The sequence below is a fragment of the Eschscholzia californica genome, unplaced genomic scaffold (assembly GCF_041429995.1).
Source record: "Eschscholzia californica isolate CP2 unplaced genomic scaffold, dmEscCali1.0.p SCAF_5, whole genome shotgun sequence".
Classification (NCBI taxonomy): domain Eukaryota; kingdom Viridiplantae; phylum Streptophyta; class Magnoliopsida; order Ranunculales; family Papaveraceae; genus Eschscholzia; species Eschscholzia californica.
Window position 1 is genome coordinate 53,744,254 of NW_028238472.1, and position 27,640 is coordinate 53,771,893.

General features: G+C 36.6%; 1 protein-coding gene, 1 long non-coding RNA gene and 1 pseudogene across 4 annotated transcripts; 1 reads left to right on the top strand and 2 right to left on the bottom strand.

Moving 5' to 3' along the window:
- Nucleotides 1-276: 276 nt before the first annotated feature.
- On the bottom strand, nucleotides 277-4,711 carry LOC147540696 (omega-amidase, chloroplastic-like). Of its 2 annotated transcripts, XM_086639699.1 has the most exons (12): nucleotides 4,306-4,662; nucleotides 3,370-3,721; nucleotides 3,121-3,287; nucleotides 2,891-3,007; nucleotides 2,177-2,401; nucleotides 1,927-2,017; nucleotides 1,347-1,421; nucleotides 1,183-1,261; nucleotides 1,045-1,060; nucleotides 819-902; nucleotides 644-726; nucleotides 277-514 (listed from the first exon to the last, which is right to left on the bottom strand). In XM_086639699.1, the coding sequence occupies exons 1-12, from the start codon at nucleotides 4,534-4,536 to the stop codon at nucleotides 445-447; spliced, it is 1,590 nt and encodes a 529-aa protein (XP_086495825.1). In that variant the 5' UTR covers nucleotides 4,537-4,662; the 3' UTR covers nucleotides 277-444. The 2 variants fall into 2 exon arrangements, 1 of the variants encoding a protein (XP_086495825.1); XR_015225021.1 differs by lacking the exon at nucleotides 1,045-1,060 and having other exon boundaries at nucleotides 1,174-1,261; nucleotides 4,306-4,711.
- Nucleotides 4,712-7,695: 2,984 nt separating this feature from the next.
- Nucleotides 7,696-8,301, top strand: LOC147540697 (O-fucosyltransferase 35-like; annotated as a pseudogene).
- A 17,956-nt stretch (nucleotides 8,302-26,257) lies between these two features.
- On the bottom strand, nucleotides 26,258-27,364 carry LOC147540698 (uncharacterized). 2 transcript variants are annotated; one of them, XR_015226352.1, is made up of 4 exons: nucleotides 27,253-27,364; nucleotides 27,014-27,088; nucleotides 26,535-26,748; nucleotides 26,258-26,403 (listed from the first exon to the last, which is right to left on the bottom strand). It is a non-coding gene; the product is annotated as an uncharacterized LOC147540698 (long non-coding RNA). The 2 variants fall into 2 exon arrangements; XR_015226351.1 differs by having other exon boundaries at nucleotides 26,991-27,088.
- Between the last annotated feature and the right edge of the window lie 276 nt (nucleotides 27,365-27,640).

Below are 27,640 nucleotides of genomic sequence, written 5' to 3' on the forward strand. Positions count from 1 at the left end.
CCCTCTTTAAACCAATTTTCTCTTGCTTTCAAATACAGAGCAGTCATCTCCTCAATCGCCCACGAATGTCTCACTCACTCACTCACTCACTCACTCTTTCTCTCTCTCTCTTTCTAAACCATTTTCTCTTGCTTTCAAATACAGATTACTCATCTCCTCAATCACCCATCAATTGCTCTGTTTCTTTCTTCTCTAACTCCTCTCTTTTCTTTCTTCGTATACAACTAGTTGGGAAGGATTCATGAATAATATGTGAAGCTATAAAAACACAAGATGAATTCTCAAAGTAAAAGTAGTAAGAATCTCCAGACGTTCTCAAGGTAAAAACAGTAAGAATATCCAGACGTTCTCAAGGTAAAAACAGTAAGAATTTACAAGCTCAGTGTCTTATTTCAACCAAGAAAAAGATTATTCGTCTTCATTAGCACTTAAATCCATCTCATCTCAGATCCTCTTGACATCTACCAATTGGTAGACATCCCCACGCCTTCCCTCTTGTAGTCGTAGGTTTCTCCTGCAGGGGAACACATTTTTCAATATGAAAAACTTAACTTTGAGTTGGTCGAGTCAGATTCAAACGAGTCAGATGATTCAGACTCGTCTAAATCGGATCTAATGGTTTAGTTTAGTTTTTCATTTTTACCTGACGGGCTTGAACAGTGAATAATCTATCTCTGAGATTACCGTGGCCTCTTCATGCTGCGTCGTTGCCAGTATTTCTCCAGACTGCAATATTCATTTTAAGGGAAACTTTGTCAATAGTTTTAGCAATGGGTGACGAATTATACTATCATTAACTTTCAAAGATTTTCACTTACAGGCCCAACAAGGGTGGAATGGCCCCACACCGTAACACCATCAGAACCCACACTACGTGCCGGCGAACATGTTACCACAAAAACCTAATGTTCCAAAAAAGGCATAAAAATTGTAGAATTAATAGAGGAATTGTAAAAACAATTAAGAATTTAACTATAATATTATAATAATAAAAGGTAAAAACAGTAAAGTAAGACCAAGAAAAACAGTAAAGAATTTCAATACCTGATTGTCGGCAGCCCTGGGGTAAACAAAAACAAAATTAGCACAATAATACAAAATTTCAATTTCGAAACACTAATTGGTTTGTGGGTCGATAGAAAATTAGCACATTAACAACAAGAAGGAAGATGCATCATTTACCTCGCCCGTTGCAATAATTCCCAGTGCAACGGACCCGTAACCATGTTGAATGCCCCTGGGTAGCACAGAAGGTGAGCACCTGTTGTAAAAACAACATTTTTAATTTGAAGCTCAAAGATCAAATTTCGAAAAAGAAACAATAACGCTTGTAGAAAAGACCATACCTCTTGCTGCACAAATCGTTGATAGCTCTTGGAACCCGATATCATAACCGATACCGACACCAATCCGGCCAACATCTGCACATATGATCACTTGATGATCAGCTTAGTTATACTAGTGATCAATCCATTTGGATACTAGATGATTCATTCTTGAAGGAGTTATTATCTCTCTCATCACCTTTCTATATGCATGTTCACCATTACACCTCTTCTCTCACATTTATTTCTCTCTTTCTCACTTCTTTCTAATTCTAGCTACATTTCTCATCTCTCATCTCTGTGACTTCTTTCTCCCTCTAGATTCTCCCCATTTGACAGATAAAGAGTACAAATATTATTGAAGCTAGCAAGCACAGACACCCATGCACCAATGTACTATACTAAAGCCAAAATAGATGATGACCCATAAATGAACAAAATAGTAGTAGTAATTATATACTTTACATATATATGACCTATACCTTTTACTTGAGATTCATAATTGGTTCTTCTAACATATGTTAGGTTATAATTATTTTTTCGTATTAAATAAGTTAAGGTCTAACAAGCGTGTAGGTGCACTAGCGGTGTCGTTACATACCTGTATCAACAACAGTGGGATTCCCCCCAGCTGTGAGAGTCTCGGATTTCTTGAAGGTGATATCAGGAATGTCAACGTCGAAAAGATGGATCTGCAACCACAACCAAGATGTTACCTTCAGACAATGTCACAGAGTAAAAGAGTTCTCTTGTTCTAAACTGCTTCTCATTTGCAGCATGGAGACCATAAAGGATGAATCGCCAACTAGCCTACATTATGAGAACATTGAGAAGAATGCATAAATGCATACCTCTCTGTGCTTGGCAATCAATTTCCCGTCTGTCCCAAAGACACAGCACGTATTGTACAGCTTATCACCAGAGCGCTCCGGAATAGAGCCACCGACTATAGTAATCTGGAACCTGCGAGCAGCTTCAGACAGCATAGCAGTTGATGGAGATGCATCGTCACCAGCATCGATATCCTCGGCATAAACTGGGAAGCTATCATTTGAATACGGACAATTCCAAATTTCCTAAGATCAAAGGCAGACAAAACATAAGAAGATAAATTGATATTTTGTATCTAAGAAAAAGAAAATTCAGACTATTTACCATTAGTTCCACTTTCTTAACTTGTCTTTCCTTTCGTGACACATTTATTAGTATAAGTTGGCTTTGTGATATAACCTATACCCGTAAAATATTTCAGCTCATTCTTCTTAATAGTATACTCTGACGGTTCTATGTTTTTTATCACTAGTCCTGTGATATGTTAGAAGCTCCCTAGACTAATTTTTCCTTTGTCGAAAATGATCCAACAACTCTTCTTAGGCTTCAACTCGCGAGTTTGGTCGAGGTAAGTTTTGCACTTGATTCGTACAGGTTTGGCCAGGGGCCGAAGCCTAAAAGGTACCGGCATGTATTTTTTAACCAAGACCAACACAAAATTTGGTTTTCTTCGCGATTCCTTGTATCCAAAACAATCAAGAAAAATATAAGAGTCGTGGTTCTGGTTAACTTACAGGCAACAGAACAAGGGCGGCACCCTCTTTCGCAGCCCTTCGAATGGCTTTACGGGCATGACGAATATTTCTAACCTTGTCAGCAGTTATAGACAATTGGCACATCGCAATCTTGAACTGAAAAAACAGGAAGATTTTTTTAGATGTTACTGTTGAAACCATCACATGAAAAACTGAATCAGGAATTACAAAATTCAACAAAGTATCAAATACAGAGATAGAGATCTTGCCTTGGTGAGAGGGGGTGAGGGAGAAGGAAGGGCAGGAGGAACCCTAGCCATGCCAGATGCGGCGCGGATCGCGTCTCTGATTTCCTTCTCTCTCCGTAACTTGGAAAGATCGTCATCAAATAAAACCCTACCGTCAACTTCTCCGTTTTTCAGTTGCACAAGCAAGACTACAAGAAATCAGCCAAATTAATTGTTGCATAATCAAAGTATAGTACATTAAATAATCAACTATAGTACAAGAAACCTTACGCCTGGTTCTGTTTTTAGAGTAAACACCCTTGTTCGCTTCTACGAGAGCGTTCTTCATTTTCTCGAGATATCCATCCAATGGAGTTTCAGCCTCGAATTTACGGAGGGGCATGGCTTCTCTTGCGAGTTCGGATCCTGGCCCCTTGCAGACATGTCTGTTCATATACACTCTCATATATTTAAACTCCTTGTTAACCCAATCAATGCAAACCAAGCGTGGTTTGGTACCCTTGAAGCCAGCCAGTAATATATGACCGTCGGTTACTTGGTCCTTGTGGAGACGATCATTAAACAGGGTAGCTACTGTCTTCACGGAAGGTGAATCTCCAAGTTTACCCATGTGTTTGGTAATCTAATAACAATTAAGAACAGCATTAGATTAAGAGAGAAAATGATGTACACAAACCCTAGTTATCCAGTAAAGGATTTCGCCCTAGCCTAAACATGTATTTTTTCTACTCCATGAGGCATATTTATCATAAGAACAAGAATTAGGATAATCTTCTTTATTTATAAGAAGTATAATTAGGAAAGAAAAGATACGTACAATAACCCTAAATTTGGAAATTACACTTTGTAACCTAATTCTTAACATCGAGAAGGTTGTTCTAACACTAAAATAAGGAAAGAAAACAAATAACGAGTAATCAGAACAAGACCTAATTCGATCAATCATAATAACAGATCAAGAACAAAGACCTAATTCGATCAATCATAATAACAGATCAAGAACAAAGACCTAATTCGATCAATCATAATAACAGATCAAGAACAAAGACCTAATTCGATCAATCATAATAACAGATCAAGAACAAAGACCTAATACAATCAATCAGAATAACAGATCAAGAACAATATAGGTAATTCAATCAAGAATAACATAATTCGATCAAAGAAGAAACGTAATTTCGATCAAGAAGAAACCTAATCACTTACATAACGCGCAACGTCGTCTCTAATGTTACTGAAGGAAGAGAGATTCCCTGAATTAAAACAGTAGAAACCTCCACCCAGTTTCCCACCGCAGAAAGTCGGAGCAGCCTTCAAGTAGCTCCGTCCGTCAGATACAGTCCCATCGTGACCGATAAGGATGCCGGACGGAGTCGTGATTCCGACGAGATTAATTCCTGACCTAGTTTCATCAACATTCTTCCTCTTCTTCCCCATTAATTTCTTTCTCTAAACAGAACTATCCACTTCTTTTTCTAAGAACAGAATTATCCACTCAAACCACAATCTTTCGCTCTAAGTAAGCGGGTGTTATTTTGATTGTCTACAAAAAACGATGATTCTGATCGTGGCCGTCCATCTCGAAGTATTTATAAACCAAATGCACTTCTACAACAAATGGAGGGATGGGATTTCGTAATATCGAATATTTAATCGATAGCAAAAACCCCACTTGGAGGTTTATTACCGATAAAGAACTTACATGTGGCCGTCCTTTAGGGCAACGACTAGACACCCCTCTCTCTCTCTCTCTAAGCCCATGAGGTCGTGGGATCAAGTCAGCGTGTAAGCAGTTTGCTATCAAGATTTCATTCATGCGTTGTAACGACTAACATAGATTGTAGTCGAATTCTCAAAAGATAAAGTCTAAATCATTTTTTTTTATTGAAGTAGAATATGGCAAGTTGAAGATATAACACAGGGGGTTTTCACCGATTCTGTGGTTATGTAATCTACCAAATGCACTCATCCAAAACCTCACAACTGACCAGAACACACTTTCGAAGTGAGTGACCTGATCCCGAACAATGGAATTTACCTTCCTTCCTATTCATCAATACTTTTCCTCCTACTCAATCATCAGACCGTTTCATATGGCGACCGTCTAATTCAGATAAGTTTTAAACCAAATCCTTTTACAAAGAATTATTAAACCAGACCAGCACCCTTCCTAATACAATCCCCAAATTTGATTAGAAAAAAATTTGATGGGAACTCTGGTTTAATTCAAAAAGTTCGTTGATTTATTTGAAAAATAACGATTACCGGTTCGATCATGACCCACCCGATTTATACAAATACTATCTTTAACGTGTTCAATTTGCAATCATAGTGAACAAACCATCAATCATCTCTTACTGGAATGTTCGTAAATAAAACAAATCTTCACTGACTTTGGAATTCAGATTCCTCCAACAAATTTACCACCAACAACTACAAGTTGTCTCGATCAAAACCCATGATAATTATAATTTTTTTAAGAGCTATTTTCATTTTAACACCTTAATTTGTTGACTAGCTTCTTTTTTAACCCCTTATTTTTAATAACTTCAAAAAATGACTCACTTTTTATAAAACCGTGACACTTTAACTTTGACACTTAATAATCCTTTCAACAAAAAAAGAACCTAATAACTGATGATGAAGTTGCCAGTGTTACCACTCACCAATACGACCCTAGCCGTGGTGTAATGGCATCATACCAAGTTGTTAAGTTTTACGTAGAAGAAGAAGCAAAGTTATGGGTGACGACTATAACTTGAGAAAAATACGGTAAAGACTTGGAAGAATGGACTCTCAACAAACATAAAAACAAGTATGGATGTGGGGTATGGAGGGGCATCCAAAAAAACAGAGTGTATCAGCACTGCTAACAGTTATCGATTCAAAGAAAACCCACGACCCAAATCGACAACAAGTTCTGGTAAGCGAAGGAAGACCAACTTAAAAGGAGACGGATGATTGTCGTAAACAGATGCATCCCTATGTAAACGAGCTAAGGAATCCATTAACCACTTATTCTTACACTGCCAAGTAACCAGCAACCTTAAAGATCAGTTGGTGTCCTCCAAGTAGTATTGCAGATGTTTTGGAATAATGGGCATGGCTCGAAGTCAGGAAGAGCAAGAAGTTCATTTGGAATATCATTCCCGCTGCAATTATAATGGCAAGACAGGAATAAAAATTCAAGGAAGACAACGTTAACAGCTGAGTAGATATAGAAGACATTAAAGGTTCTATTTTTTGCGTGGTCTAGGGTTAAAAAGGAATATAGAGACATATCTTATATATAAATATGATAGTGAATTGGGAGGCTTGAGATATGTAACAAGTCCCACCTTTTGTACTCTTCACTCTTATTCTACATATTTCTTGTGTTTCAATATATATTAAATTTTCAAAAGTTTTACAAACAACCAAACACGGTCGGTAGGGTTTCCTTTCACCGCCGATACGAGATGTGCTCTTGTGATTCTCGATCGCTGAATACCACCAGATCATCTCTTTCTTCTTGAACATGGTAATTAGGGGGCGTGAGTTTCCCGCGAATATGCTGGTTCCCCTTTCGCTCTGTTTTTTACTGTAATAAAATAAAATAGACTTCGACCAAAGAGGGAAAAATATTGGAAAAGGGTTGGTCAATATAGGGGAAAAGGTCAAGTAAGGTTGGCCACACACACAGCAGCACAGCACAGCAGAAAAGGGAAGTTGTGTATTCAGCTCAGACTTTTGTGTCCACTGCTATGCTACTGGTGGGGTATGTTTTCTCATGAGACTAGCTGCTAGATAGATTCATTCAGCCAATCTAAGTAATCACAATGATTTACATTCTTAAACCTACTATTTGTTCCACTCATAAAATCAAATATGCTCCACGGCATATGATAATAGGATATTGGCCTAAAAAATTCTTGACATGATGATGAAAGGATGGAGACCTCAAAAAGTTCATTCTCAACTTAGATTGTAGATTGTAATTGGACTGCATGAAGTTGAAAATCTCTAGTAATCCATGATTAGTGATACTTACCACAATGAATTTGTTCTCAATCTCTGTACACACCACTCAGTCACATTGTGGGAGTTTAATCATGTGTTGAACTTGTTACACGAGTTGCTTACCAAAACCACACATGTTTACCATATCCGTAGGACGATGTACGAGTTATCGTCTATCTAGTGTCTGAGAGATAAAGGAAGTTGGTGACTTGATGATAGGGAAACTGGCGACTGAAAGTCTTATAGTGAATGATGATTGTCATTATAACTGCCTTACAGAAGCGAGATTTCTCGTCCAACAAGTTCTGACCCGAATAAAAGTTTGTGCACTGTCTCAAAGAGAGGCCTTGTCAAATGAACATGTTTGTTATTCATATGTAGTACTTCTAATCATGCATTAATGTCACATTTTCGATTATTAGTAGTACTTTAATTAACAAATAATTAATCCTTGAAACAGTGGCATAATCGTTATTAATTGGAAAAACCAAGGGTTGAAATAATAGACTCTCCCTATCCACCCACACTTTTAAGCTAGCTAGTTCATTAGTGTGACTAATACGGATCTTGTATAGTATGTGTGTAATAAATAAAAAAGAAGCTCTCAAACTCTGAATTTTAATGGCGATTTCAATCTCCGACTATATTTGTCATTAAAACCCCCTACCCATTTCTCTTCTTCCTCTACCAGTTGATGGGTTTCCAGCAAAATCACAATAACAGTGATGGAATGATGTCACAGAAGAGAGTTAACAGTCCAAGATTTTCTGGACCCATGACCAGAAGAGGTGCATCTTTCAAACGAAACAATACCCATCACGAGATCGAACTTCAAATTAATTCCCCAAGATCAGATACCCAAAATAATAATAATACACTTTCAGTTGATGGGTTGGATTCATTTTTAGATAAGAAGCAAACACAACAACATCAGAATCAAAGACTTCATCATCTTGGGTCTCCTTTATTTGGGAAGAGTGTTAGAGAGAGGAAAAAATTAGGGCATTTGATGTTCTTGGTATTTTGTGGAGTTTGTTTATTTTTAGGTCTTTTCAAGATTTTCACAAATGGGTTACTTGGATCTGCTGTTGAAAGGGCAAGTTTTCATCAGGTTAGATTTTTTTTGCTTAATTTGATGTTTTTTTTTCAGTTTTTAGTAAAAAGTGTGCCTAGTCATGAACTTGGTTAATTCTAGTCATCTGCTTTTCCTAATTTGAGATAATCTGTCTTACTAAAAAAAATCAAAAAGGATCTCTCAATGGTGGTTTTATTTGCCAAATTGGGATTGCACTTCTGAAATTATGTTCTAGTTGATTCATGAAAAGAGGAAAGATATCATACTACATATATTGTTTAATGAGAAATCGAAAAAAATCATTTTTTTTAAAGAAAATTATGGTGCAATATTGCAATTATAACAGATCCATAAATTGCAGTTTCCTTTCTTCATAGTTGGCCTGGGTTTTTGCTGGTCTCTCTCTCTCTCTCTCACACTCATGGTTAACAGATTAACTGTTGTTCTCTGGTTATTAATCGATAAGTCGATTTCTCTCTGTCTTGGCTTGATTTAGACAGAGTTTCCTTTCTCTAACTTATAGAGAGATAAACTAATAAAGAATAATTAATATTCCTTCTTTCGGGCTAACCGTGATAGGTGTTAATTTAGTCGAGGCAAGAATAAATTCTCTTTCCTTAAGACATTTTACACCCCCGTAACAGTACCAAACGTTAGGGTGAATGCCTTCGGGATACAACGACTAACCTTTCAGAATTTTAAGATGGTACTTCTATATTCTGAAAGCGGACGAACCTGTGTCAGTATTATGAGCTCTTGGACTAATGCGAATGATCTTCTAGACGCTTCTGAAATTCAAGTTCACTCGAGACTTCTTTCTTCCTTTTCTAGATATTCTAGTCTATCCAGAACCTCTAGAAAAAACTTCTTTAATTAGATATTCTAGGCCAACCAGAACCTCTAATTGTTAGAAGGGAAGAGAAGAAGAGAATGAATTGAATTGATGAAAAATGAAGTGGGTTTGATGGGTTTATATAGGAATTGAATAGGTGTATAATGTCTTTTGGGTTCAAAAGACATAGCTGTTCGAAACCAGGGGCTATAACTGAATATTATAGTCGGTTTGATCTTGGGCCATTGGATCGCGCTTGAAAACGCGGACGGAACGCTGGCCGTCAGATCCGGTTACGCGTGCCCGCGAGAAGCCCGCAGATGAAGGCAGCTACCGTTAGATGCTAGCCCGGATCTATCCCGAACGCGGAAAGAACGCCATCTGTTGGATCGCGCGTAAACCCGCGCGATGAACGCTGACCGTCCAGATTGACGCGCGTCCTCTTCGCGCAAATGCCCCCTAACATGACTGTTCCTCTTTGACAGTTCAGTACCTATTTCAACCGATTTTTCGTTCAAACTTTAACCTTGAATTTCTCATTCATCCGGAATCGGATTTGAGTGATTCTTGGCTCTAAATTGTAGAGCTCGACGAGACGAACGCAATGGCGCGTTCCGTTTCTGAGTTTGACGAGTCGGCTCGAGCCAAAATAGGCTCCGATTCCAACAATCCCCCACATGAATGAAAATTTGAGGTTTTATGCTATGATATATGCAGACATACTATACTGACAGACTGACACTGACAGAGCTCATAAGCGGAACTTCGCTGCATCGGAAGAAGGTAGTCTTTCGACTTTGAACCTTTCCTAGTGAATAACTACAAGGTCTACAAGGACGGCAGTGAACTTTACGTCTTGAACTGGGTCCTGGGAATTGTAATCCAAAATAGTTATCACACAGCTAATCCCTTACTAACTTAGGTTCTCGGTTGTGTTCATTTCGGCCCTGAACATTCCCGATTTCGTGTGTGCTTTAGAGAAGTCTGCCTAAACGACCTTCTCACGGAACCGGCATCAATTCACACACATATAGGTTATCCGTACTAAGGTATCCTGCTATACCTCACGTTAGAATCAAGTTCTAAGTTTTCGGATTAATTAAAAGCTTAATGCTTAACCTCTCAACGCAGGTAACACTGTTGTCATCCTAGGAATGGGTAAGAGATAGAGATCTCTTACAGTGTTACTGTCGAGTCAGGATATAGCTTCAGTTGCCCTTTGAACCTAGATCGTGGGATCTCCAGTCATCTAGGTAGGGTTTCACCATGCCTTTACTCATTTACTTAGGCGTTAGCCCCATTCCCTTTGATGATGCAACTACTAACTCTCTAGATAACCCTTTTGTAAATGGATCCGCTAGGTTATCTTTGGATCTTATATAATTTATAGTTATGATCCCTTCAGAGAGAAGTTGCTTAACGGTATTATGTCTCCGACGAATGTGTCGAGACTTACCGTTGTACATCTTGCTTTGTGCCAGTGCAATCGCTGCTTGGTTATCGCAGTGTATGTTGATTGCAGGCACCGGCTTTGGCCATATTGGAATATCTTCAAGGAATTGTCGCAGCCATTCTGCTTCTTCCCCTGCTTTATCTAGAGCAATGAATTCTGAATCCATTGTGGATCGAGCAATGCACGTTTGCTTCGAAGATTTCCATGATATGGCAGCCCCTCCCAGTGTAAACACATAACCACTGGTTGACTTAGTGTCGTCGGTATCTGATATCCAATTTGCATCTGCATATCCCTCTAAGACTGCGGGATATGTGGTATAATGGAGTCCGTACTCCTTCGTCTTTCTTAGATACCGTAACACTCTCGTTATGGCGTTCCAATGTGTGTTATTCGGGTTACTCGTAAATCTACTTAGCTTACTAACTGAGTAGGCTATGTCTGGTCGAGTACAGTTCATTAGGTACATCAGACTTCCAATAATCCGAGAGTACTCTAATTGTCTTACTGCGCTCCCTGTATTCTTCATTAAGTGAATACTTGGATCTATCGGAGTATTCGCCACTTTGAGGTCATCTTTGCTGAATTTTTCTAAGATTTTCTCAACGTAATGCGTTTGAGATAGACTTATCCCTTCAGCCGTCTTGGAAACCTTAATTCCAAGAATGACCTCTGCTTTCCCTAAATCTTTCATATCGAAAGTTTTCGAAAGCATCTTTTTAGTTGTATTAATGACATCTAAATTATTTCCCATAATTAGCATGTCATCTACATACAAACATAGAATAACACATCCTTTAGCAGTTACCTTTGTATAGACACATTTATCACATTCGTTGATCTTAAATCCGTTTGATAATAATGTGTCATCAAACTTTAAGTGCCACTGCTTCGGAGCTTGCTTTAGCCCGTATAGTGATTTCACTAACCTACACACTTTCTTTTCTTGTCCCGGAGCTATGAACCCTTCTGGTTGGTTCATATATATCTCTTCTTCGAGTTGTCCGTTTAAGAAAGCGGTTTTCACATCCATCTGATGAATTTCCAGATTATATAAGGATGCTATAGCTACTAACACTCTTATTGAGGTGATTCGACTAACTGGAGAATAGGTGTCGAAATAATCTAACCCTTCTTTTTGTCGGAATCCCTGTGCGACAAGTCTTGCTTTATACTTGTCTATAGATCCATCTGTTTTCAATTTCCTTTTGAAAATCCATTTGCAGCCTAGAGGCTTGCAACCTGGTGGGAGGTCTACTAGCTCCCATGTATGATTTCCCATGATGGATTCTATTTCACTATTAACAGCTTCTTTCCAGAATGGAGCTTCTGGAGTAGCCATTGCTTCTGTGAAAGTCCGAGGTTCATTTTCTACCATATAGGTTAGAAAATCAGGACCAAATGTCTTAGCTTTCTTTGTCCTTTTCCCTCTTCGAGGTTCGAGTGTTGTTTCCTCGATTTCCATATCATCTTCTTTAGATGTTTCTAGACTTTCCTCTTCCTCATCTCTTACACGTTTTCTACTTTCAGATGAGACTTCTGAATTCTGTTTGAAAGGAAAGATGTGTTCAAAGAACTTAGCATCTCTCGATTCCAGAATGGTGTTTACGTGTATATCTTCGATTTCAGACTTCTGTACTAGAAATCTATAGGCGCCACTATTTATTGCGGGCCCTATGTATACACAGTCCACAGTTTTAGGTCCTATCTTGACCCGTTTAGGAGGAGGGACTAATACCTTCGCCAGACACCCCCACACTTTCGTGTACTTAAAGGATGGCATCCTTCCTTTCCATAACTCATATGGAATTTTACCGGTCTTTCTATGGGGTAACTTATTTAATAAGTGATTCGCCGATAATATCGCTTCCCCCCACAAGTTCTGAGGTAAACCAGAACTTATCAAGAAAGCGTTCATCATTTCCTTTAAGGTTCTGTTTTTCCGCTCTGCTACACCATTTTGTTGAGGCGTATAAGGAGCCGTTGTTTGATGAACTATGCCATTCTTCGCACATATCTCGGCGAAAGGAGATTCATATTCTCCACCTCGATCACTTCTCAAAGCCTTAATCTTTTTATTAAGTTGAGTTTCCACTTCGGTTTTATAAAGTTCGAACTTATCGACTGCTTCATCCTTACTTCTTAGTAAGTAGACATAGCAAAACCGAGTGGAGTCATCGATAAAAGTGATGAAGTACTTTTTACCTCCTCTGGTTTGAACCATCTTTAAGTCACAAATGTCACTATGAATTAAGTCTAGAGGTTCTGTATCTCGTTCTACAGATTCAAACGATGTCTTGGTCATCTTTGATTCTACACATGTTTGACATGTTCGTTTTGAATCAATTTCGACTTTTGGAATTAACTCTAAGTTCATTAATTTCTTTAATGACTTGTTATTCACATGTCCTAGTCTTTCATGCCAAATATTAAAGGACTCACCAATATAAACTGAATTATTAACTTTATTAATAATAGACGCCTTTGGCGTTACAGAGGTTACATTTAGTTTAAATAACCCCCCACATAAGTAGCCCTTCCCAACATACATCCCATTCTTAGACAGGACGAAGTTGTTTGACTCAAAGACTAGTTTGAACCCATTCTTACTTAGAAGAGAACCAGAAACCAGATTCTTTCGGATATCTGGAGCATGAAGTACATCGTTCAAAGTTACTTCCTTTCCTGAAGTGAACTTCAGAATGATCTTCCCTTTTCCTCTGACCTGGGTGGTTGAGTCGTTTCCCATGAACAGGGTTTCTCCTTCACTTATTTCGTTATAAGAGGAGAAGAGGCCTTTGTCACCACAAATGTGACGAGTAGCTCCGGTGTCGACCCACCACTCTCTCTGGTTGTTAACCAGGTTGACTTCAGATACCACTGCACAGAGGTTCAAGTTCTGAAGTTTCTCAGTCACTTCTTCGGCTTCAGTAACCATAGCACACAGGTTCTGAGTTTCGGTATCTTCTATCAGCGAGGCTTGGTCATTCGGCTTCTTTTGTCTGTTGCCGGTTTTGGAACGACAATCCTTTGCCATATGACCTCGTTTGCCACAGTTGTAGCATAGGCCGAACCTCGTCTTTTTCTTCGGCTTTCCTCCGTCTTTAGACAGATGCTTACGCTTCTTACTCGGACCGGTCTCTACGACGTTCACATTCGAGAGTCTTTCAGAGTTCTTCTCGGCAATGCGACTGTCCTCTTCGATTCGAAGCTTTAGGATGAGTTCTTCAAGGCTCATATCCTTATTCTTGTGGCGGAGATAATTTTTGAAGTCTTTCCACCCCGTGGGTAATTTTTCAATTAGGGCTCGGACCTGGAAAGGTTCATTCGTTATCATGTTCTCTGCCTGTAGTTCCTGTAGGAGACTCTGCAGTTCTTGGACCTGGATCATAACTGGTTTTGAATCAGTCATCTTGTAGTCCAAGAATCGTCCTACGATGAACTTCTTGACACCCGCCTTCTCAGTCTTATACTTATTGATAAGGGTGTCCCACAGTTGTTTAGACGTTTCTATAACCGAATATAGATTATAGAGTCCGTCATCTAGACTGTTCAGGATATAATTCTTGCACAAGAAGTCTTCTAGTTTCCATGCCTCTATTTCAGCGGTACGCTGTGCCTCATCCTCTATTTCTGCATGGGTGGGTCTCTCCTCGGTTAAGTATTTAACCAGACCCAATGTCGTTAGGTAGAACATCATCTTCAACTTCCATCGGTTGAAGTCAGTTCCTTTGAACTTCTCTGGTTTTTCCCCATTATTTGTGTTAGGCGGAATAACTCGCAGAGTGGTTCTTGTTCGTGCCATTTCCTTTTCTGAAACACACAGAAAGTATACCAAATTAATATCTTATAACCAGAGAAATAATAATAAAATGTCTTAAGATTGTTGTTCTCTGGTTATTAATCGATAAGTCGATTTCTCTCTGTCTTGGCTTGATTTAGACAGAGTTTCCTTTCTCTAACTTATAGAGAGATAAACTAATAAAGAATAATTAATATTCCTTCTTTCGGGCTAACCGTGATAGGTGTTAATTTAGTCGAGGCAAGAATAAATTCTCTTTCCTTAAGACATTTTACACCCCCGTAACAGTACCAAACGTTAGGGTGAATGCCTTCGGGATACAACGACTAACCTTTCAGAATTTTAAGATGGTACTTCTATATTCTGAAAGCGGACGAACCTGTGTCAGTATTATGAGCTCTTGGACTAATGCGAATGATCTTCTAGACGCTTCTGAAATTCAAGTTCACTCGAGACTTCTTTCTTCCTTTTCTAGATATTCTAGTCTATCCAGAACCTCTAGAAAAAACTTCTTTAATTAGATATTCTAGGCCAACCAGAACCTCTAATTGTTAGAAGGGAAGAGAAGAAGAGAATGAATTGAATTGATGAAAAATGAAGTGGGTTTGATGGGTTTATATAGGAATTGAATAGGTGTATAATGTCTTTTGGGTTCAAAAGACATAGCTGTTCGAAACCAGGGGCTATAACTGAATATTATAGTCGGTTTGATCTTGGGCCATTGGATCGCGCTTGAAAACGCGGACGGAACGCTGGCCGTCAGATCCGGTTACGCGTGCCCGCGAGAAGCCCGCAGATGAAGGCAGCTACCGTTAGATGCTAGCCCGGATCTATCCCGAACGCGGAAAGAACGCCATCTGTTGGATCGCGCGTAAACCCGCGCGATGAACGCTGACCGTCCAGATTGACGCGCGTCCTCTTCGCGCAAATGCCCCCTAACATGACTGTTCCTCTTTGACAGTTCAGTACCTATTTCAACCGATTTTTCGTTCAAACTTTAACCTTGAATTTCTCATTCATCCGGAATCGGATTTGAGTGATTCTTGGCTCTAAATTGTAGAGCTCGACGAGACGAACGCAATGGCGCGTTCCGTTTCTGAGTTTGACGAGTCGGCTCGAGCCAAAATAGGCTCCGATTCCAACATTAACAACACCACCTTACACTTGTAACTTTGTAAGACCCATTTTATTTTATTTTAGTTCTTTTTTTCCCTCAGAAGACATTGTGTGAAAGAAGTATGCCAGAAAAGCAAATGAAAAACATTTACATAAAGGGTTTAAAGCTTTCAATGATCATTACTGATCTGGGCTTTCTTCTGTATCAGTTTTTAAGCTTTAAGTTATGATGAAGACTTCATTTTCCTTGTGAAGAAGTGGGTAATTTTCATTGGTCATGTTGAACAAGTGATAGTGATCTTGAAAATGTGAAGGAAAAGATGGAGGTTCTAATTTGTTATTAAGATTAATGATTGTTGGGCGAATTATGCATACTTAGTTCAATGAGAAATGATTCGATCACTTCGGGCCTCCGCTGAAATACGTTAACTTTGATCTGTTTTCTCACAATTCTCATATTATGAACTTCTTACCTCTAACTTCTTTCTTAGTTCCTTATTTTTAAGCAACTTTCTTCTTACCCATAGTTTCAATGCAAATTTCAAGAATAAAACTAATAACTCGAAAGAAAACAAAATAACTCATAAAACTAATAACTCGAAAGAAAACTCAATATAACTCACCGCATGAAGGGAACTCAATGATGAAATCTCCAGCTTTCCATAGTTTTAAAGTGGATTCACCATGTTCAATGATGGAATTATGGGATTAACCATTATTTCTAGGGTTAGGAACAATTATTTTTGGGGTTGAGAGATTTTTACGCTAGGAACTGGAAGATTATGGGATTCTCGGCTGAAATCGACGAAGAGAACTGATTCGAGAATATTTGGACGGGAGATGGTGGGACGATGAAGAGAATTAATTTTCCCCAAAGATTAGTAACCTGCATATCTGCATTTTCAAGGGTGAGATTTAAAGGTGAAATTTTTTAACGGTTACATTTGAGATTGACGGCCAGATTTATCTCTTGGTTTGTCTTTGGTTTTGTTAAAGACTTTGTCCCAGTCGGCACTCATCATTCTGTTTTATATAATAGATTTTAGATCACTACTATCATCGGCCGATCTCGTTTTTGTTTATATGTTTGTATTGACACCAAACAGTCTCCCACTCGTTTTTGTTTATACTAGGGTACATCTTGTGCCTTAGGGCACAAACACTTGTATTAATCAAATGTTACGAAATTTATTGTTATATTTTATTGAGAGAGAGATTTTTATTAGCTATTATTTTTTGTATTATTTTTTTGTTTCATTTCTCTTAAATTAGTTATTATTTTATTCAAAGAGAGAGATTTTAATTTCTCTTTTAACCCTTGAAATTTACCTTGTTTTTTTATTCTTAAATTAGTTATTTTATTTCTAAGAAAAAAATGATTATTGTTTTTCAAATAGGTAACTTTATTTCTACGAAGGACTATATTTTAAATTTTGAGAAGTGCTTCTAGACAATATCCTTTATTAAAAAAAGATGTTTGTCCCAGTCATCGTTTCCCCTTCTGTTTTATTATATAGATATAGATGTTTGTATTGACACCAAACCGTCTCCCACAGTTTAGCTAGACTAAGTAATATCACGCGCTATCACCATGGTTGATCTCCCATTCTCCCTAACGCCCCAAAGCTATGTGATAAATTTTTTATTGAGTAATGTAATTGATAATAAGAAAACAGATCAATCAATCCAAATAAGTAAACACAACAACACAACAACATCAGAATCAAAGACTTCATCATCTTGGGTCTCCTTTATTTGGGAAGAGTGTTAGAGAGAGGAAAAAATTAGGGCATTTGATGTTCTTGGTATTTTGTGGAGTTTGTTTATTTTTAGGTCTTTTCAAGATTTTCACAAATGGGTTACTTGGATCTGCTGTTGAAAGGGCAAGTTTTCATCAGGTTAGATTTTTTTTGCTTAATTTGATGTTTTTTTTTCAGTTTTTAGTAAAAAGTGTGCCTAGTCATGAACTTGGTTAATTCTAGTCATCTGCTTTTCCTAATTTGAGATAATCTGTCTTACTAAAAAAAATCAAAAAGGATCTCTCAATGGTGGTTTTATTTGCCAAATTGGGATTGCACTTCTGAAATTATGTTCTAGTTGATTCATGAAAAGAGGAAAGATATCATACTACATATATTGTTTAATGAGAAATCGAAAAAAATCATTTTTTTTAAAGAAAATTATGGTGCAATATTGCAATTATAACAGATCCATAAATTGCAGTTTCCTTTCTTCATAGTTGGCCTGGGTTTTTGCTGGTCTCTCTCTCTCTCTCTCACACTCATGGTTAACAGATTAACAACACCACCTTACACTTGTAACTTTGTAAGACCCATTTTATTTTATTTTAGTTCTTTTTTTCCCTCAGAAGACATTGTGTGAAAGAAGTATGCCAGAAAAGCAAATGAAAAACATTTACATAAAGGGTTTAAAGCTTTCAATGATCATTACTGATCTGGGCTTTCTTCTGTATCAGTTTTTAAGCTTTAAGTTATGATGAAGACTTCATTTTCCTTGTGAAGAAGTGGGTAATTTTCATTGGTCATGTTGAACAAGTGATAGTGATCTTGAAAATGTGAAGGAAAAGATGGAGGTTCTAATTTGTTATTAAGATTAATGATTGTTGGGCGAATTATGCATACTTAGTTCAATGAGAAATGATTCGATCACTTCGGGCCTCCGCTGAAATACGTTAACTTTGATCTGTTTTCTCACAATTCTCATATTATGAACTTCTTACCTCTAACTTCTTTCTTAGTTCCTTATTTTTAAGCAACTTTCTTCTTACCCATAGTTTCAATGCAAATTTCAAGAATAAAACTAATAACTCGAAAGAAAACAAAATAACTCATAAAACTAATAACTCGAAAGAAAACTCAATATAACTCACCGCATGAAGGGAACTCAATGATGAAATCTCCAGCTTTCCATAGTTTTAAAGTGGATTCACCATGTTCAATGATGGAATTATGGGATTAACCATTATTTCTAGGGTTAGGAACAATTATTTTTGGGGTTGAGAGATTTTTACGCTAGGAACTGGAAGATTATGGGATTCTCGGCTGAAATCGACGAAGAGAACTGATTCGAGAATATTTGGACGGGAGATGGTGGGACGATGAAGAGAATTAATTTTCCCCAAAGATTAGTAACCTGCATATCTGCATTTTCAAGGGTGAGATTTAAAGGTGAAATTTTTTAACGGTTACATTTGAGATTGACGGCCAGATTTATCTCTTGGTTTGTCTTTGGTTTTGTTAAAGACTTTGTCCCAGTCGGCACTCATCATTCTGTTTTATATAATAGATTTTAGATCACTACTATCATCGGCCGATCTCGTTTTTGTTTATATGTTTGTATTGACACCAAACAGTCTCCCACTCGTTTTTGTTTATACTAGGGTACATCTTGTGCCTTAGGGCACAAACACTTGTATTAATCAAATGTTACGAAATTTATTGTTATATTTTATTGAGAGAGAGATTTTTATTAGCTATTATTTTTTGTATTATTTTTTTGTTTCATTTCTCTTAAATTAGTTATTATTTTATTCAAAGAGAGAGATTTTAATTTCTCTTTTAACCCTTGAAATTTACCTTGTTTTTTTATTCTTAAATTAGTTATTTTATTTCTAAGAAAAAAATGATTATTGTTTTTCAAATAGGTAACTTTATTTCTACGAAGGACTATATTTTAAATTTTGAGAAGTGCTTCTAGACAATATCCTTTATTAAAAAAAGATGTTTGTCCCAGTCATCGTTTCCCCTTCTGTTTTATTATATAGATATAGATGTTTGTATTGACACCAAACCGTCTCCCACAGTTTAGCTAGACTAAGTAATATCACGCGCTATCACCATGGTTGATCTCCCATTCTCCCTAACGCCCCAAAGCTATGTGATAAATTTTTTATTGAGTAATGTAATTGATAATAAGAAAACAGATCAATCAATCCAAATTTTTTCTTGAACTACCAAGCTTACATGAAACAAAAATAATGCAAACATAAGTTTAAGAAAAAGGCAAATAAAGTTTCGTGAAGTTGATCTCCCTGCTAAGGCCGTGCTCGAGAGCATTGTGAGTCAATGGACAAATGACTTTCAGAGAAAGTAGTAAAAAAACTTTGAGGGCACAATTGGGGAATCGAAGGCGGGATTTCACTTACATCCACTTCTGACAAACTAAACTTCTTTCAAATGTAACAATAAACAGACACACATTTCTTTTTCTCCATACCCAAAATAGATGACGTTATGAAAATCTTGTCGTCTGATCCTAAGAGCATCTCCAATGCAAAACTCAAAAAAAACTCAAATTGTCCTATGTGTCAAGGCTCAATTGAGTTTCTCTTTCTTAGAGCATCTCCAATGCAAAACTCAATCTTAGAAACTTGAAGTGCCACATAGGATTTTCTAAGTTTTTCTTAACAAATCATCTCCAATGCAAAACTCAATTAGAATCTCAAAGATGATGTGTCGAGGGTGGAATAGAGATATCTCAAGAGGACACTCTATTTCTAGAGTGTCCTCTTGAGATATCTCTAATTGTCCAACTCATCAATATCTAAATTTCAACCAATCGAAATCAAGTATTCGTATGTTTCCAAAATAACTAATTATTTTTTTACAAAAATAACCATGCCACATAAGTAAAAAAAAACAAGTTTAGAGTTTTGCATTGGAGACATACAAGAATTGAGAAACTCTATTTTCGCCACCTATGAGTGAGAATCTTAATTGGAATTCGACAAATAGGACGAATAGAGATTTTTTTGAGTTTTGCATTGGAGATGCTCTTAGATGTCAATGTTAAGATCCTCAATTCAAAAGACATCTCCAATGCAACACTCTAAAAACCTAAAAATAACTTAGGTGTCATTTATTAGATGGTTAGATTTGCTTTTAATGTTGAGTGGCCAATTGAGATCCTCAAAAGAAATCTCAAATATTGAGTTTCTTCTTGAGATATCTCAATATTAAATGATGCCACGTCATTTTGAGATCCAAATTGAGTGTTGCATTGGAGAGAGTTTTTTACAAAAAACTCAAAAAATCCTAGGTGGCACTCTAAGTTTTTTCCATTTGAGTGTTGCATTAGAGATGCTCTAAGAAAGTATGAAATTTAACACGATGGTCATTTCCCATTTGGAAAGGCAATGTGATTGTACTTCACTCCATCTTTTGTTGTTCTCTCTCGATCTTCTCTTCTTTTCTCTCCTTATTTCACTCTTCGTACAAGAAGAACCAGCATTAGACATTTTATTGGTCTTTTCCTCCTCTTTGTACTTGTTACCATCTTTATATAAATACATCTTAAACGTCTGACTGTCCAGTTGAACTACCATAGCTAAATTCCCATTCACTTCAAATAATTTACTGATATTATCGAATTTGGAATTGTCATCAGGAATGTGAATGTCACGAAGAATGAAATGAGGGATTGTGATTGTTCTAAATTTCTCACTTCCTACATCAAATGCCAGAAAAAATTCTCCTAGCACAAACGATTTAGTAGGACAATTACCAGGATACCAATAAATAACACCATTAACATAAACATAACCATTTGTTGGGAACAATTTTGGGCCTTCTTTGATCCTTCTCCAATAATTATTATTATCACTAGTAGTAGTACATCTACCAATACCAAAAGAAGTAGAATTTGATGATGATGATGATATATTGCTAGCAGTAGTAGTAATAATACCTCTTCCTCCACCTATATTACCTTTGGAAGTAATCTTTCTTCTACTAACCATATTCTTCTTCATTTCAACAAAAAAAAAACCATATTCTTCTTCTTTCTTCTTTCTTTTGAAGATGGGGAGGTTAAAAGCCCCCATATTTCTTTTAATCGTAAACAAGGACTTCCCTATCTTATGATCCCTCTTGGTTAACGCCTATGAGGAGGGGAAAAATAAATTTAAATTACAACATAAATTACATTAATTTCCCTTAGTAGATTTTAAGTGAAATAGTTAGGTGGTTGAGAGAGAAAATATGAAGATATGGGAGAGTGGGTTAGTTATTTAGATCTCCCACGATTTTATAAGTGGAGAAAATTGATAATTTCTAATATGCAATCCGTGGGAAAAAACAGGAGAGAAATCTGTGGGTAGTTATTCTAACCAATTTTGACTGATTTACATATCTACCCTTCTCTTTTTAGTCTATTTACATAAAAAAAGATTTTATGTCATCCGTCGGATGTGTTTCCAACCAAATCTCTAAAATAAAATGGTCAGTCTTATCCCCTGGATAACGGACTGACCTGTTTTAATAGTATAGATTTTGGTTGCTTTTTGAGTTTGGCCCCCATATTTCTTTTAATCGTAAACAAGGGCTTCCCTATCTTATGAAACCAACATTCTCACATTCTTTTGTGTGTTTAACTTTTAGGGGTTATGTAGATGATCAAGGAAGCTTTGGTGGGTATGAACGAGAAGACTGGTTCAAGTTCAACAAAGGAAAAATGACAGGAACAAAGACATCACTTTCAGAACAGATATAGAAATCCAAAGCTTTCCGAAGTTCAACACTTCCTTCAGGTTTTAAAAACGTTACAAAATCAAAAAGGGTTTACTAGTATTACATAATTTTATTTTTTTTTAAATCTTTGTAACCTAGATTATAATACGAGTATCAGTATCTAACATCAGTCTGACGAAAATATAACATAAAGTATAGTTTGGATGAAATGTAAAGAGAAAAGAAATAGTAAAATTTGAACTACAAGAAAAATAATATATAAAAAAAAAGGTGCATAAGTGGGGGCAATTTAAAAATAAACAAAATGTAGGAGGACAACACAAAATTAGCTTAAAGCAATGGGTTTTTTGAGCTTACCCCCTCGTCACTAATTGGTAATTGAGTTTACCCCCCTCAGTGACGGGTAATTGAGAGCACATATGTGGCACGCCAGATATGTGTGCCAGGATTCGGCCGGGAGAGATTCCCGGGCATAGCATCATTTTTGGAACCAGATATGACTGACATTAGTGATGACGTCCTTGTTTAAAGAATAATAATCGCCCTCTTGAGGAAATAACTAAATTTCACATTTACTTAGGATTTTTTTTTTTTTGGTGAAAGATCGTAAGAAATCTTGGGCTGGCAAAATTCTTTTGTTACGTGGTAAAAGGACCCTCTCTAGTGTACTGGGACCTCATCCCTTTTAGTAGTAAGTAGATTTTTACTTTCATCTTTATTATTTGTAGTTTATATCTATTAAGAAAATGAATAAAATATTCTTCGCCCGATCTCAACAAAATGAAAATTTTCAACTATAAAAACTTCAATGGCGGGCTACACAGATATCTCTAACAGTAATTTACGGGAGGATTTTATTGTCTGACGGATATCAGGTTTTTGGCATCGCTGCTTCTGCGTTAACAATAGCAAGAGATAAAGAGAGTTGTATTGTCATGCATTACTTAATTTTCAAAATAATTATGTTTTGTGTATTAGATACAACTAAGACTCAAACACTTCAAACAAAATTGCATGTACATTGAAGAACAATCTAAATAATCAAAACAAAAGGTTTTGGAATATATATTTGATCTGCTAGATTTCGACGTTGTTTCCTCTATCATACTCTCTCATATAGTGGAATAGCATTTAGATTTATGAGTTTGCCAGTAAAGTATGGTAATCTTCTTTTCCCAAGTGACCTGCATTCTGCATTATCCAATTCGAAAAAATGATATAAGTTTTAACTAGTGATGCGTATTTATACTAACCTAAATAATAGGCTAAAATAAACCCGTATTTTGTAATAAAAACCGCAAGTGCACGGGTCTATGTAGTGTAGACCTAGCAAGTACGGGTCGATCCCACGAAGACAAGTCGAAACTATATTTTAATCTTAAACTAGTGAATAAGAAACTTCGAAATCGTTTTGATGATAAAGTTAAATAACAAAGCGAAAATAATAAATGATTGAAAGAAAATCAATACGGAAAAAACCTAGAGATTTTGAATCCACCCACGAAATACTTAGAAAGAACATCTAACAAATTAAGCAAACACTTTTTTATCACTCAAACTATAGAATATGATATGTCTAAAGTCCGGAAAATATTTTCTTTAAAACAGTCTTAGCTTTATATCCACTATCGTTTTAACATTTAAAATAGTTTAACTATTACTCATCAAACAAATAAGAATAGACCATCAAAGACTTAATCTAAGCATGATATATCAAATCTAAAAGCATGAGTAATGAAAAATTAATTTAAATAATAAATACTAAGTGGAAATCAATACATGAAGAACAATAAAGTATCGGATTAATTTATTACTGTATCTCTAAAAGCAATCTCATGGGTTTCATCATCTTCTCTAGATGGAGGATTAGAAACCCATGAGTACAATAATCATGGTCATAGTCACAGAATGATAACAAAAGAGAAGTACAATAAAAAATATCACCGAAACTCTTAGTTCATTTGCTCCTCCTTTGCTACCCGATTTTGTACTCAAGTCCTGCTCACAAATAATGTAAGTCTCGGCCAACTTCTCCTGTTTTCAACTCTAGAGATACCTTCTTTTCTGCTTCCCAACTACCCTTTATATCTCCCCCTTGGTCGATTAAATTAGGGTTCAAAATTTCACTAACAAACCCATCCAGGAATCTCGTTGGAGAATGAGGCTGGGTCAATTAAATAAGTTGGATAAATATGAATCATACCCACAAAGTGATATGATGGATGGTGGGACCCTTTTAATTTCAACAGAGAGGGTAAATCTATTTCAATGGCCACGGTGACGTCATCACCATACATCCACGTGAGTAGGTTGGGATAACTTTGATCTTTTCATTTCTAAGTCCCTGAAAAGTGGTCGTCACTACAATTCACCCCTTTGAGATATTTCTACTGCAACATAGTTCCAAAACTAATTTTTGTTGCATGAATCAATTCACTTGGCACCAAATTATGCTCTTTTTTCTTTCTTTTTGGGTTGTTCCTGTCCATTAGTTTATCATAATCAACGACTAACAAACGGAAATTGACGACAAATAATTGAGTTCTAACGAACCCATCAACTAGAGTGAAAATGTTAATTGATCTCACTCTCTAATGGTCTATAGCAACCTTACCTGGTTCATCCTCTAGATAACTTTTAAATCGAGAATACCCATTTGCAACGACGTCGAGATCGTCAAGACTGAAGTTGTAGCACTTTTTTAATGCCAAGTATAGCACCTGAAAGGAAAAACAATAAGTCGAAACCTAGCTAACAAACCACACATGAGCCAACAACTGGTAGCCCAGTTGGTCAGTGCATTACTCTGCAATGCAGAAGTCCCAGGTTCAATCCACCGGAAGTGCAAATCCGTGGAATATTGAATTTGGGTTATTATTAGTATAAATTATGTAATAAATTTGTCGGGCTTTAGGCCTCTTTCATCTTGTTGGGCTTGAGGCCTCTTTCATGGTTTAACTTAGGCGGTTATCGTGTTTATCACATCTTCGTGATGTATCAATGCCTTGTAACTAATAACGTAAAACGTAGTCGATTTCTCAAAAAAAAAAAAAAACAAACCACACATGCTTTTGTGTGTGTGTGTGTGTGTGTGTGTGTGTGAAGAGACACAAAGAGGGTCCATATACGCCATTGTTGCACTCCCAACATTTCTTTCTTAGGATGCTTTACTTGTGGGTTACTATGTTGGTGTACTTGTCAAGAAAGTTCGCACCTTAAACTAACCGTCACTAAACTTCATTGTTCGATCATCTCCATGTGTATAACTAGGTTCGTGCAATGTGAGCAAAAATCTCTACTAACCGTCGTATTAATATGAAATATGGTCTATTATCTTGGATGTTGATTTCATTTTGATGGAATTGCATCTCACAGACGAGTTAAACTTAATCTACACAAGCAATGTTTTCGATATATAACAATAATCATAAAGAAGAAGGAAGAGGAAAAACATTGTGGAGGCTATGACTCTCATTCGTTCATTTTATGTTTTACAACATAACATATGTATAGTAAAGTTAAAGACTAAAAGGCCCTTGAAGGGCAAATTACTAAACAACCCCTAACTATTACATATATTATTCTAACATCCTCCCTCAAACTCACGATGCGGTGTTGAAAAGCATCTAGAGTTTGCTAGCTAAGCAACGAAAGCGTGAAACCGAGTGTGACTTGGTGAGCAAGTCACTGCTAAACCAAATACTGCAAATTCTACAACATGAAACCACTACTAGCTTGCCTTGGTAGTTAAATTCTACAACATGAAACCACTTACATAGTCAATTATGATGTTACAAAATGGCATCCCCTTGGGATCCATATGCATTATGTAAAAATTGACCTACATGAATAAAGGGAACTCTCCTGACAAAGTAAATAACGTCAATGACCCCCGCACACCACTACAAAAATGAAGTCTATTTGTGACGGATTAAAGCCGTCGAAAATATGGGGAAATCTGTCGGAAATAGTTATTTCCGACGGAACCTAACCGTCAGAAAGTGGACGTAAAAAGAGGCGACGGAAATACTTTTTCCGACAAAACGAGGCGACGGACAATATAATATTTCTGACGGATATTGCAATATGCCGTCGGAAAAGAACATTTTAAAATAACATACCTCCAGTTATTTCTGACGGGTCTTTTCATTAACTCCGTCGGAAATAGGGTACTTTTTTTTAGCAAATATTGATATTCCTATTTTCACTGCTACTGCTAGGCCAGCAGGAGCATTAGCAATTAAACAATACAAATCTGATGACAAAATAACATACAACCTGCATTCATCTACAAACTGCATAACTAAACCAAAAAGTAATTGAAAATGGTCATCTTCACAAGAATAAGAAATTAAAACTAGTGAATATTTCATTATAAAGGTCTAAGATTCCAATACTATTGGTTCCATAAAAGTACACCGTTAGATAACAAAGTCAATAATGTAAACAATAAAACAAACCGAGTTAAACCGAAGCTAAAATCAAGCGTCCAATTGATATTCCATTCAGCACCCTAAACAATATGAGTTGTGATGGTAACTGCATTAACATATATACAAAATGAATTTAGTAAGTTATAAATTAGAATGTAGGGTTAGAAAATTTGAGAGGCTTTTCAACTTTGTGGCTTGACCAAGACTGCTTCAATAATAAAATGAAGCTATAATTACCTGGTTGTACTTGTTCGACTGAGAGAATCTTGCTTTCTTTTTGACATTTGTGGACTTCCCACTGTAGTAAAAACTAGTCAAATGCGGCGCTTCACTTGCAACAACACCCATTGAATAAATTTCAGGTGTTCTTCTGATAAAATCTGGTTGAGATAACCAACTGCACTAGCAAAATCACGCCGTAGCATCATTTCTCTAGGTCTTTTTCAGCAGTCTGCAACCCCATAATTTTTAAAGACGACTTTAGGCCTGGGCTTTAAGTACTTGAAACATTAACTAATTATAAATGATAAATCATGCAAATTTATTAAAATCAAGCAACGAACAGTAGGACAGTCGGAGTATAAGTATACTCAAAAGATGCCCCATGTACAACAAATAATATGATTAGAAAATTAGTAATGACAATGATTATCAGAGGGGACGAGAGACGTTGGAATGGACATAAAAATAAACCTTAATTAGATTGAGCACAATACCAGGATTCCCATATCGTCTTGCCAGGTCCTCAAAGTGCAATTTGGTTGCTTCGTATTTAGGATCATATCGCTACACTAAAAAAACATTCAAATCAGTTCACATCAAACTGTCTGTAAGCAAAGCTAAAACAACCAAATATGGGAATGACTTTTAAGATTGAAAACACACCAAATACAACAAAAAGGAAGCTGAAAAGTCTTGATTTACAATATTCTAGCAAGAAAAGGTTACAACTTACACGAATTCTTATCCGATAAAAAGAAGTCACACATGTTGACAACTGCCCTTATGAAGCACGGATTCTTCAAACAACTTCCTCATTTAATATGAGGGCAAGGTAACTTTTTAGAATTGCTGATCGACCAATCTTTAAGAAAAGAATCAAGTTTAAGAGGACAAAGAGGAAATTGAATTCATACAAGTACTTATGTGTAGTGAAAGAGTTATGTGACCTTTGTTTTAGGTTACCGGTGATACAAAAACAAAACCACACGTCTTCAAAATTAACTTGTCTGTGAAAATTAATCTCATGAACTTTTGTACCAACATTCTTGTAATACTACTAAGTGTAGAAGCTTATAAACTTAAAGTTGGAAGCTTTTAAGGATAAAAAGAGAGGAAGAGGG

Bases quoted from the DNA above. Each gene is read 5' to 3' on its own strand.
- LOC147540696 (XM_086639699.1), bottom strand. From the start codon at position 4,536: ATGGGGAAGAAGAGGAAGAATGTTGATGAAACTAGGTCAGGAATTAAT. The intron at 3,008-3,120 runs GCAAGATCTCTA...CTGTTTTTTCAG, and splicing joins CCTCACCCCCTCTCACCAAG to TTCAAGATTGCGATGTGCCA. The intron at 727-818 runs GTAAGTGAAAAT...TGAATATTGCAG, and splicing joins ATTCCACCCTTGTTGGGCCT to TCTGGAGAAATACTGGCAAC.